The sequence below is a fragment of the Mustela lutreola genome, chromosome 12 (assembly GCF_030435805.1).
Source record: "Mustela lutreola isolate mMusLut2 chromosome 12, mMusLut2.pri, whole genome shotgun sequence".
In the NCBI taxonomy this organism is placed as follows: Eukaryota; Metazoa; Chordata; class Mammalia; order Carnivora; family Mustelidae; genus Mustela; species Mustela lutreola.
Window position 1 is genome coordinate 396,265 of NC_081301.1, and position 10,914 is coordinate 407,178.

At 63.1% G+C, this 10,914-nt stretch overlaps 2 protein-coding genes across 7 annotated transcripts in view; both read right to left on the bottom strand.

Annotated features, from left to right (window-relative positions):
• Window positions 1-185, bottom strand: part of EHMT1 (euchromatic histone lysine methyltransferase 1) — a 136,067-nt gene extending 135,882 nt beyond the window's left edge. For 3 of the 6 annotated variants that reach the window (XM_059142026.1, XM_059142025.1, XM_059142023.1), the window contains exon 1: window positions 89-184. In XM_059142026.1, the coding sequence (XP_058998009.1) occupies window positions 89-151 (63 nt within the window). In that variant the 5' untranslated portion in view covers window positions 152-184. Of the gene's footprint in view, window positions 1-88 lie in introns of all 6 variants that reach the window. The other 3 variants (XM_059142024.1, XM_059142027.1, XM_059142028.1) reach the window with 3 other exon arrangements.
• Window positions 186-2,541: 2,356 nt separating this feature from the next.
• ARRDC1 (arrestin domain containing 1) lies at window positions 2,542-10,669 on the bottom strand. Its single transcript, XM_059142029.1, has 8 exons — window positions 10,509-10,669; window positions 5,502-5,612; window positions 5,013-5,063; window positions 4,758-4,912; window positions 4,362-4,544; window positions 4,103-4,279; window positions 3,592-4,027; window positions 2,542-3,516 (listed from the first exon to the last, which is right to left on the bottom strand). The coding sequence occupies exons 1-8, from the start codon at window positions 10,624-10,626 to the stop codon at window positions 3,452-3,454; spliced, it is 1,296 nt and encodes a 431-aa protein (XP_058998012.1). The 5' UTR covers window positions 10,627-10,669; the 3' UTR covers window positions 2,542-3,451.
• Window positions 10,670-10,914: the final 245 nt, after the last annotated feature.

Genomic DNA, 10,914 nt, shown 5'->3' on the forward strand with positions numbered 1-10,914 from the left:
GCCCGCACGCCCGGGCTGCCCGCCGGCTCCGCACCCGCCGGCTCCACGCCCGCCGCCCCCGCCGCCGGCCCGCCGCCCCGCTCCTCACCTCGGCATCGGCGGCGGCCATGGCCCGGGCCCGCAGCGTGGCCCCGCCCCTCCCGCGCGCCATCGCCCCGCCCGCGCCTCGCGGCTCAGGGCGGGGCGGGGCCGGCCGCGCGCGTCTGCGCCTGCGCCCGCGCCCGCGCCTGCGCACGACGGCGCGGCGTGCGGCGTCCCCGGCGCGAGCCTGCGCCGGCCGGAACCGGGGCGCGCTGGCCGGGCGGGGGGCGGGGCTGGGCGCTGCGGCCTTCCGGAGGCGTCGCGGCGGCTGGGCGTCCTTCTCTCCTTGTCTCCGATATCTTTTCCTTCTACGTGGGCATTCGGGTGGGCTGGCGGGGGTGGAGAAGGACCCCTGACCTCTAACCCCGGACACACTTCTCCTCGCGGGCCTTCGCGGAAGGCGGGTCCTGACTCGCGTCCCAGGGCGGTGCCCGGGCTCGGGGCTGCTCCCGGCTGGCGGGCAGGGGCTGGCTGTGAGGAGTGCCGCCCGGGAGGGGGCTTCTGGGCGTACCCGTGGTCGGGGTGCCGGCGCCGGGGCGTCGTACCGACCGACAGCCGGCCCGGCCGGGGAGCGCGATGTGCCGGCGGCGGGGGACGTCTCGAGGAGGAGGGTCGCCCCTGCGGGGGCCCCGATGAGGGGAGGAGCCTTGGTTAGGGTCGCGTCCCCGCGCGGGTGTGCTCTGGCGGGGGCGGGGGCGGGCCCGCCTCGGGAGGGTGTCCCGGGAGGAGGGCGCACCCTGGACGGGGACCGTCTTCTGCGCGGGGAGGCCCGGGCGGGGTCTGTCCCCAGCAGGATCGCCCCCGCTGGTGGCGGGGGGCTCCGCTGAGGAGGTGCGCCCCGTCCGGGCGGCCTCCCGGGGCCAGCCCGCGTCTGCGAATCGGTGCCTGCCCGCCGCTCCCTAGGCCAGGCCTGTATTTACCACCTTCGGGAGTGCAGAAGGGCAGACTGGAGTTGGGGTTCGCGGCGGGAACTGAGGAGGCCCGAGTCGAAGGCTGCTCCGCCTCCGCCTCCGCCTGGCTCGGGATGCGCACAGTCGCGGGTCTCCAGGAGCGGGGGGGGGGGGGGGGGGGCCGTGGGCCGCGCACACAGGTGCGGAGCAGGGAGGGGACGAACGCAAGTCCCTCGGGAATCTTCCCGGCCTCCCTGGGACCGCCGGAGTCCGCTCCGCACGGGCTTGGGGACCCACCCCGGGCCTCCTGACGGCGAGCTCAAGTCCAGGCCTACAAGCCCCGCCGGACGGACCTCCACCCGTGTGCCCCGCCCCTGGCACCATCCTCCCCGTCCGCTCTCCTGCCTAGGGCCCTAGTCTGTCCCGTCCCCAAAACGCTTTTGCCCTCCGGGGCCTCAAACACACCCCCCCCTCCAGGGAAGCCTTCCCTCACCGCCCTCCCAGCACTGCGCCCCGCGGCCTCCTTGCTCTGACTCCACCGCCGTCTTGTCTTTCCCTCTGGGAGTCGAGACGGGATTTGTATCTCGTGTGCCCCAGTGCCTGTGAGAGCGCTGGGATGAAGGGGACAAATCCTTGTCGAGTGAATAAATCATTTGTGGAGGAAAAGTGCTTTACCAGGCAAATACCAACTGTAAGGGAGCGTGTCCGAAGTGGGAGAAGCTGGCATTTTACGCTTCATTTTACGCTGTCTGCGCAGCCCACCCTGTCCTGGTGTCCATCACTCACGTCAAGAGCTGTTTTTGACACTTGCATGTGAACTGTGTAACCATCGGGTCAGTCCTGAGACATGGGCTGAGAGGACAGACGAAGCAGGGGAGTTGAGTGGCCTCCAGACCACCTAACCGTGGAGGGGCTGCGAGGGGACTGAAGGCCAGGTGGGTTTTCAGCTCAGGCTGCTACTAGCGGATGTTTTACAGATTCCCCTCCCTGTGGCGTATTTTGAGCTCTTCTCCAATATTCATCCTCTCCTTGCCCCACAAATAGTAATATTTTAGCGAGGTTCCTGGTTGCCTGGCTAAGGAGCACATTTCCAGACGTAGAGAGTGGCCAGTGGGATGTTTGCACAAGTGATCCAACCCACTTCCCAGCCTGTAGCCCCCAAGTCAGAGGAGCAGGCCCAGTAAATTGGCTGATGGTGAAATCAGGAATGACCTTCCTGGACCCTGGGGTGGAAACCTCAACCTGAGAATGACAGCTATATCACCAGGCCCAAATCTTCTACTTCTGGACTGTGAAGTGTTCAAGAAATAAACGGGGGGGGGGGGGGGGGGGGAGTATCAATATGTCCACTCAGTCCCCTCAGTTTGTTATAGATTAAGATAACAGGGACACCTATCCAAGGTCACTCCCTCACTATATGTCAGATACGGAATTTCATTCCCAAGTCTTGTCTTAATCCCACCTCGGGTATTTCCCAGACCATGGTCCAGAGTCGCTGGCTCCACTGGGCATTTACAGGCCCTCCCCTCAGCACTGGAGTATCTGCAGATGCCCCTTTGGTAAACGTTGCTCTGCTGAACCCTAACTTTATTTTTTCTTGGGTTCCTTGGATCCCAAACAACAGGCATTTGAAAAGGACCTTGAGAGCAGGCGTGGGCTTGTGTTCACACTTGGACCGGAGAGGAGCAGCAGTATCCCTCAGAGCCAGGCCTGGGTGGCAGGGGTGAGGGCAGGGATTGAGACTTGAGGCCAGGGATAAAGGAACAGCACAAGGGGCAGGGACTTGGGCAAGCCTGCCTCATCACTCCCCATGGGTTTTCTGCTGCAGGAGATCCAAACGCCATCACCTGGGACAGGGGTGCTGGTTGGGTGAGCAAGCCCAAGGTGTGTCAATGTTACGGGGGTGGTCTTCTCCCCGTGTTACAGATACATTTTAAATTAACACCACGGCTCCAGACATGCAAGCCCCACTCAGAGGGCACATTCTTAAGTAGAACCAAGAGGAAGAGCACCAGCCCTGGCCTAAATTAAAGGTACCCAGTCCCTGCTGGTCCTGCTCCCCAGGGTCAGTCTTCTGGGCCCTAGGCACCTGGGAGGAAGGGCCCAGAACAAAGGACAGGGGCACGCACCTTGGAGGGGATGGGGCTGCCCACAGGCAGGGTTTCAGGGGTGAAGGGGGTACAGGAGCAGGACCCCGGGAGGGTACCCCACAGCTAGGCTGCCGCACACCAGGCAGGAGGAGGGGGCCCGAGAGGCCGGCCTATGCCCAGCTCTATGGAAGAAGCACTTTATTTACATGGCTTCTCTCCAGGCCTCAGCCCCCCTGGGAGGGGCTCGTCCCTGGGAAGAGGCTGAAAGGAGCAGCCAGGCAGCAGCAGGTCCTGAGCAGGCCGGATCAGGCCAGGAGCAAAGAAGGCACGAGGCCCTGGGTGCCCGGTCCCAGGGCAAAGGTCGGCCCACCCGGAGAAGGCGGCACAGGATCAGTTCCTGGGCGTCAGGCAGGGATCTGCACCACCACAGCTCTGCTCATACGATGGTGGGGCCTCTGCGAGGAGAGAGCAAAGTCTGCATGGGACTCATGGTGCCCCCTCCCCCACCACACCCCAAGCCCCTCACTCACCATAGGGATAGCCCCAGGAGCTGTACTCTGGGGGCAGGATCAAGGTACTGGTAGTGGGCACTGGCCCTCCAGAGCCCTCTGCAAAGTAGGGGACAGTGGCACCTGTGGAGATGCACAACGGAGGGGGCAATGGGTGGGGAGCAGGGCTGCCATCCTGAGGGCGGGGTTCGGGGGCACCGGGCACGGAGCCAAAGGCGGCAGGTAATGGCTGCTGTTGTGAGTGGCTCTTGGTGGAGAGGGAGACTGCATCTGTGAAGGGGGGACTGCTGGCCGCCGCCTCGCCCTCCTCCTGGGGTGGTGCTGAGGGCACCACGGGGACTGGGGCCCCCGGAGGCAGCCCTGGGCCCGCTCGGGGGCTCATAGGGGCGTGGTTCACAGCAATATTGCCGATGAAAACAGGGAGGGTCACAGTGGCTTCAGGCGCCTTCAGGGAGACCTGGGGAGGAAGCAACAGTGAGGCCAGGCCTCCTGCCCACCCCCCGGCCCCACCCCCTCTCCCTTCAACCCCCACCTGCAGGTAGTAGTCCACGTGGATGAGGCTGCAGCCTGGCAGGGCTGACTGGGGCAGCGCGGGCACCAGGATCTGCTCTTGCCACTGGGCCCGCCTCCAGGCCTTGACTCCCGCACCCTCTACCTCTGCAATGGTCCGCACATCGTAGATCCAGCGCTTGGCCTTGTAGGACACTTTCTGGGGAGCAGCCAGCCTGTGAGCCTGGGCAGGCCAGCCCCCTCCCCGTCCTCCAGCCCCTCCAGCCAGAGGGGCCTCTGACCTGCAGCAGACTGGCTACCACGGGGCCCGTGTCCTTGCCTGACTGGTTCTCGATGTCCGCCTGCAGCCGCAGCACCTGCCCTACCACGTAGCCACGGAGGTCCGTGCTGGCGGTGAGGACCACACTGCCCGTCTTCACCAGCTTGTAGGAGAACTTCTTGGTAGTGGACGCCACGTTGGGTTGCTTGAGGGGAGGGCATTAATGAAGGGGTTTGGCAGGTGCAGGCAGCCCAGATCTCTGTGGCCCCAGGACAAGCCCACTCGGCCCTGCTGTGCCCTGCCCCCAAACACAGCATAAGCAGCTCACGACAGAGAAGCCACTGCTCCTCTGGGTCCCAGCCACCTCCTCTTACCTGGGGACGGGGCATCAACCAGAAGACCCCTGCTCTATCCTCACCTCAATGTCGGGGATGCTGTTCAGGTTCAGGGGGCTCAAAATATAGAACACACGGCTGCACTGGTGATCCTTGGAAAAACGTGGCGTGTCGATGGTGGCCCGCACCTGGTGCACGATCTTCCCAAAGGGGCCCTCGAAGGACGTGGGAGCTGTGGCTGGAGAGAGAGCAGGGGATGGCACCCAACCGTCCCCTGTCCCCCCTCCTATCCACCAGCTGTCACCACCAGACCTGGCCAGGCAAGGCTGGGCTCTTACCAGGAAGCAGAAACTGGAAGGGGAAGCTGTGCTCTCCAGCTGGCAGGCTCCCTGCAGAGACAGAGGGAGATGTGGGGAGAGGGGACTCAGGAGCCTTGAGGGGACACTACAGGACACAGGTTAGAAATAGGCGGCACTGTAGCCGACCAGTTCATACCGAGTCTGACTCAAAGCCCCAGAGCAGCACAGGGCAAAGGAGGGGTACAAGAGCTTGGCTTCAACAGGAAAGGGGGATGGGGCTATTGCAGGGGCCAGAGCCCAACCAAATCAAGGAGAAGCTGCCCCCTTCAACCACCCAGGCCCTATCACGCAAGGCCTAGTGCTTGCAGGAGAAATACATCAGGGTACAAAGCCCTGCTAGAGGGTGGGTCAGCACAGGGGTCCCCAAGGCTGATGGGGGTGGGATGAACAGACAGACCCCCCTCAAACAAGGTCTGCCCTGGAGGGGTCACTCTATGCAACAAGGCAGGTACAGGCTCCCAAACTCACCCTTGTCAGCCAGCGACAGAGCACTGTTGAAGTAGCCCTCCTCCACCACCCATGCTGCATCATTGGCCTTGTTGGACACCCTGCAGGAACCCGTGCAAGTCACTCGGATGGCTGCAAGGTGGGGTGGGGGGGAGTGAGTCCCAGGCAGCCGCTGGCCTGGGCCCCTCCCTGCCCCATCACAGAGATCTGGGTAGAGCAAACAGCAAACAGCACCACGGGGAGCGGGGGAGCGGGGCCTTAGGCAGCCCAGCCAGTGACCTGCTGCCCTCCAGAGGGCACCTCATGTCCGCCCCCTCTTTGGGGTACTCCCAGGGAGCCAGGGTGATAGGGCACAGAGTTAAATCTGTCCTGAAGTCTAGAACAGGAGGCCCCCAGTGCTCGCCCGTACAGCCCGCAACCTGGTAACCTTGGTTCCCAGCCACCCCTGGGCCCACCAGCCCCGAGTACCCTCAGCTCCCTGCAAGGGTTGCTTGGGACACCAGTGACGAACAGAAGCCCACAGGGCCGCTGACCTCCAGCCCCACTTCCGTTGGCTCACAGGCACTTCGGTTAGGCTGGGAGGCGCCCTTCACAGTCCAGGAAGCTAACTGCCAGCCCTCAGGATGCAGGAATGTGGTCAGACCTGCCTGAGCAGATAAGTACCCCGCAGTCCCGCACACTGCAGGGAGGGGACGCCCTTGACTTCCTGGACTAGTGCTGCCCAGGAGGGCTGATTTCCTCCATCAAGAGATGGCTCAGTCCTCTCTCCCCGACCAGGACCGATTGCAGCAGAGGTGGCTGCCACTACTCTATGGTCAGGAACTCCCCACTCCAGGGAACATTTGCCCAGAGACCACTAGGGTCAGAAGGCTGTGGCTGGACCAGAAAGGAAGCCAGCACAGCTGGAGGGGCCGGGGGCTCAGGGACAGGCAGCCTTGGGGCTCCACCCCGCCTTGAACTGCAGGGCTGACCGAGGTCAATGATGTCCGTCTCCCTGCCCAGTCTCTCCCCTTCCTTCCGTGATTTGATGATCAGATGAGGGGAAGGTGACTCAGAATGTGACACCCTTCTGACAGAGCCACCAGGCAGGAGAAACCTGGTATCCAAGTGCCCAGTGCCAGAGGCCAGCCACACCAGACATGTCCGGGTCTCCCCAGGCCAACCTAACCCTGACACAACAAGCCCCCTGTTGGTCACCCACAGACCACAAGCCTTCTCCCTGGAAACCCTTGGCCTGTCTTCCACCCCCGTTGGCACTGCCCGTGACCAGACCTTGGCCCTGATTTCTAATCCGCACTCCTTCAGCTGTCTCCTCCTAGGGTCAGACCTGGAACTGTCCCTTCCCCAGAATCGGAGACACAGGGGTGCTCCTACAGGTGAGAAATATGGCAGGGAAGAGAATAAAGGGGGGAGTGTGACAATCCCAGATGCCAGGCCACTCGACACTCCCCACAGAGAGGGTGCATTCCACCCAGAGTCTGGCTGCCTTGCGAATTCTGGGACCAGCAGAGTATGCCAGAAGGAGGTAAGTGGTCCCAGACTGGGACCCACCGTCTGAAGACTGTCAAGTGACCTCAGTAGATGGCAAACCGAGCTGAAGAGTCCCCTGCCCACCTCTGTCCAAACCTCCAATCCACAACACTGTGAGTTACAGTAAACTGGTCGTTCTAACCTCTTAGTTTAGAGGTGATTTGTTACAAGCTAGCGACTTCTACATCGCAGCAGGCAACAGGAACAGATATCCCACCTCAGCAGAAATCAGAGAAACTCAAGTGAGTTACCATTTTCACCCATCAGTTGGCAAATAGTAAAGATCCTGACATGTGTCGGAGAAGAGATGAAGAAACACACCCCTTGATGGTGACGAAGCCGTAGGTGGCTACAGGGGCCCTGGCGAAGCATCCGGACGATCTGCTGGGTCCTTCCATTCACCTCCCAGAGGACCCAGTGGTTCTCAGAATCCACCCCACCTACCCAGGAGCTAGAAGCAACACGTTCATAACAGCAGGGCCCACATGTCCAACAGCAGGATGGCTAAAACACCCACCCAGCCTGGACACGGCCCCCAGAACTCAGGCGAACAAGCCACGGGGTCACCTGATCTCAGAAAAACAAACAGTATTCCATCAACCCTTGGGGTATCCCAGAGGGGCCAAAGTTCTATGACCTTCCCAATGCCCAGGCAAAGAGCCTTTCTGCACACATGGTGAAGCCCCTTCAGGAACCTTGCCTGAATGAGCCGCTCCCCTAACCGTCTTGGAGTCAAACAGCCTATTCCTGTTCACTCTCCTCTGCAGGGGAACAACGGACCTTCAGGGAACGGATACACACAGTAGGCTTGTCCCTCCTAACCCACGCAGCAGGGATCCGCGCCCGCACTTGAGCACGACCATCACACCAGTGCGTGTGCCCCACGGCACAGCCACAGGACAGGGGAAGCGCGTTCTGGCCAGCGCCAGCCACCAGCACATAGCAACACTGCTGCACCACCTAGATTTAAAAGGGTTTCACTTCTGACAGTGCTCAGAGGCATAAAGGCCAGCACCAAACCCATAAGCAGGTCTGGGGCTACTCCCATTCTCTAAGGAACACCATCGCGCGCACCGTGTTCCAGAGTGACTTCTGGAACTTCTGTCCCCACCAGCGCGCACCATCTGCTCACTCCTCATTCTGGTCCCAAGGGTCTCGCCACCTCCACCAGTTCCCACAAACCTGGAGCAACCCAGCCTTCGCCACATCTTTTCACTAAAGCTCTATGAGGCACTTCCATCAGTCCTGTCTCCAAGTCTGAAACACGGGAAAGGTGGCCCCCTCCCGGGGTTGCCCTGAGCGTTCCCAGAGTTGGTCCGTGGGAGGTGGGGAGAATGGCACCTGCCCCACGGTGAGAGTTCAGGGAGCTAGTGTGGCTGGGGGCTGACTGCTGCTGTTGTCTGGGCTCCCCCTGCCCCCAATGCCCATCCTTGAGAGTAGAACATGGAGCACCCCCGCGTGACCCCCAGCCTCAGGCTTGGCGGGCCCCAGGCTCCAGGGAACAAGTTCCTTCCACAGCTTTCCCCTTCTGCACTGGCTCGGAGGGCAGCCAGTGTCCTCATGGTTGAGGGCCACTCATCTCTGTCCACCATCAAATTTAGTGGGCAAGACTATGAGCCCCCCCAGGGCCTGAAGGGGGGCCCTCCCCACCTCCATGTGCTCCTGGAACAGTGGAGGGCTTCCCTGCAGCATCACTAGCTGTTAGCAGGAGCTCAGCAAGCATCTTATGAATGAAAGAAAAAGAAAGAAGAACCACAGACATTCCTTTTCCAAACCCAACCAGGCCCCAAAGAAGCCCCAGGACAGCCTCAGCACCCACATTCTGTCCACACCCCGGGGGACAATCTGAATAATAACTCTTCTGACCCAAAGCCATCAACCATCTACTCTTCATCCTGTCCCCCTTCTTCCCTCCCCTGTTCCGGCAATCAGCTAGCATGTTAATAGTGGGGACCATCAGCTGCCGCTCCCTGGACATGCTACAGCCCGGCTGTCCATTCACCCACGTCCCACCCATCACATGGAGGCTGGGGTACTCTGCCCAGGCCAGGCCATGCCTTCTTCACCATGGTCAGTAACAGCTGGTTTGCCCTGGGCCCCAGCTGCGGGAGCATGACTGGGCCGAGGAGCCAGGCAGTGAGCTCCCGCGTGGGGTCTCGTGTCCGCCGTCCCCCCACCACAAACCCACCCCCACCTCCCGTGCCCTGGGCTCTCCCCTCAGTCCCATCTCAACTGTCATCTCTCCTTGTGCCCCAGGGAAGAGCTGCACTGTCACTCCTGTGCCCCCTGCCACCACCATAACTACCCCACCCAGACCCCAAATTAGACAGGAAAGGAGGTATGAGTCAGCAAGAGGAGACCGCACAAGGTTGGACCCCTGACCAGGGCCACCTTCGCCCACTCAATTTCCTCCTAAACCCTGTGGCCTCAAACATGGCAGGGTCAGGAGTCAGACCCATTCAGGACTGGGGCAGCTGGGGCCCAGAAAGGTGGGCAGTGGCTCTCAGTCCCTAGAAGCGCTAGAAGAACTTAGCTGCCAAGCACCCAAGGGTTCAGAGAATCCAAGTCCAGAGGGATGCTTGATGGCCGTGGTTTGGGCCAAGCATCTGAGATGGAGAAGCACTCCAGCAGCAGCACCCTCACACTCAGAACCAGCAATCAGGTGTGGAGTCCCTGGGGGGCACCCTGAGCTCTGAAGTCCCATTCAGGGCCTTGCCCACACCTCAGATGGCAGATAAGGCTAGCACCCGCAGAGAGCCCTAGCAAGGGCCACACCAGCAACCTGACTCCCAGTCCCAAAGTCCCAGAAGTCTGCACCAGCAGAAGGACCAGTCAGAAGGGCTGAGGTTCAGTTCCTAGGTGCTCCCGGGGCTGGAGGTCTGGGCCACACAAGGATGAGCAAGACCCTCCCAGCTCGCAAGGCCAAACCTTAGCCCGGGTGGAAACGGGTGTACCGTGGGGCCGAGGATTGAGGGCCTGCGCCAGGGGCTTGGACCTGTGGAAGAGAAAGCCCCGCTTGGGCCAGGCTCCAGGTGAAGGCCCAGCAGGTGCAGGGTGCAGCGGACTCCGCAGACCCGACAGAGAGGGTCAGGGACGTGCGTGTGTCCAAGTCAGAATGGCCTTCGCCTAGGGGGGCAGGATCTAAACCCCCGCGCCCGACTCTGGCCGACCCTAGGAGAGAACAGGAAGGGCACTTGCGGAAGGACTGGGCCACCCTGGCCTCCCTGCTCCGCCCCATCTGCCAGCGGCCACCCACCCCGGCGGGTCTGCGCCGCCCGGCCCGCCGCACCCCAACCCTCCCCGAAGCCGGCGGGGCCCACGACTCGCCGGGCAGCCGGGAGGGGAAGGGAGGGGACGGCAGGAGGCGCCGCCAGTTCCGCGGGTCCAGGCCCAGCGCCACCAGCTGCCGCTTCCGGGAGCGCCGGCTCCGCCGCAGGTGCTGCGCCGCCACCTGAACCCCGCCGGCCGGGCCCTCCCCCGAGGCGACCCCGCGCCCACCTCGAAAGGGCAGCGGCGCCCCCAGGCGCACGCGCACGGCCCCCGCCAGCGGCTCTCCGGGGCTGTAGACGACGCGGCCGTGGCTCAGGAAGACCTCGAAGAGCTGCACCCGCCCCATGCCGCCGCCCTCGCCGGGCGGCCGCGCTCTGACACCCCCTCCCGCCGCCGCCGCAGCCGCCGCCGCGCTCGGAGCCCCGCCCCCGGGTCCGCCCCCGGCCCGCCCCGTCGTCCCGCCCACTCCCCGGGCCCGCCCCCCGGGCCCGCCCCCTGCCCATCCCGTCATCCCGTCGACCCATTGACTCGCCCACCCCCCCCGGGCCCGCCCCCCGAGCCTCCCGGGCCCGCCCCGTCGGCGCGCCTACTCCCCCTCTCCCCAGTCTCCCGGGGTCCGCTTCTCCTCCCGCTC

Excerpts from the sequence above, each read along its gene's own strand:
- ARRDC1 (XM_059142029.1), bottom strand. The coding sequence starts at position 10,626 with ATGGGGCGGGTGCAGCTCTTCGAGGTCTTCCTGAGCCACGGCCGCGTC. Across the intron at positions 5,613-10,508 it reads GGCGCCGCTGCCCTTTCGAG|CCATCCGAGTGACTTGCACG; the intron begins GTGGGCGCGGGG and ends CCCACCTTGCAG. Across the intron at positions 4,028-4,102 it reads ACGTGGACTACTACCTGCAG|GTCTCCCTGAAGGCGCCTGA; the intron begins GTGGGGGTTGAA and ends CTTCCTCCCCAG.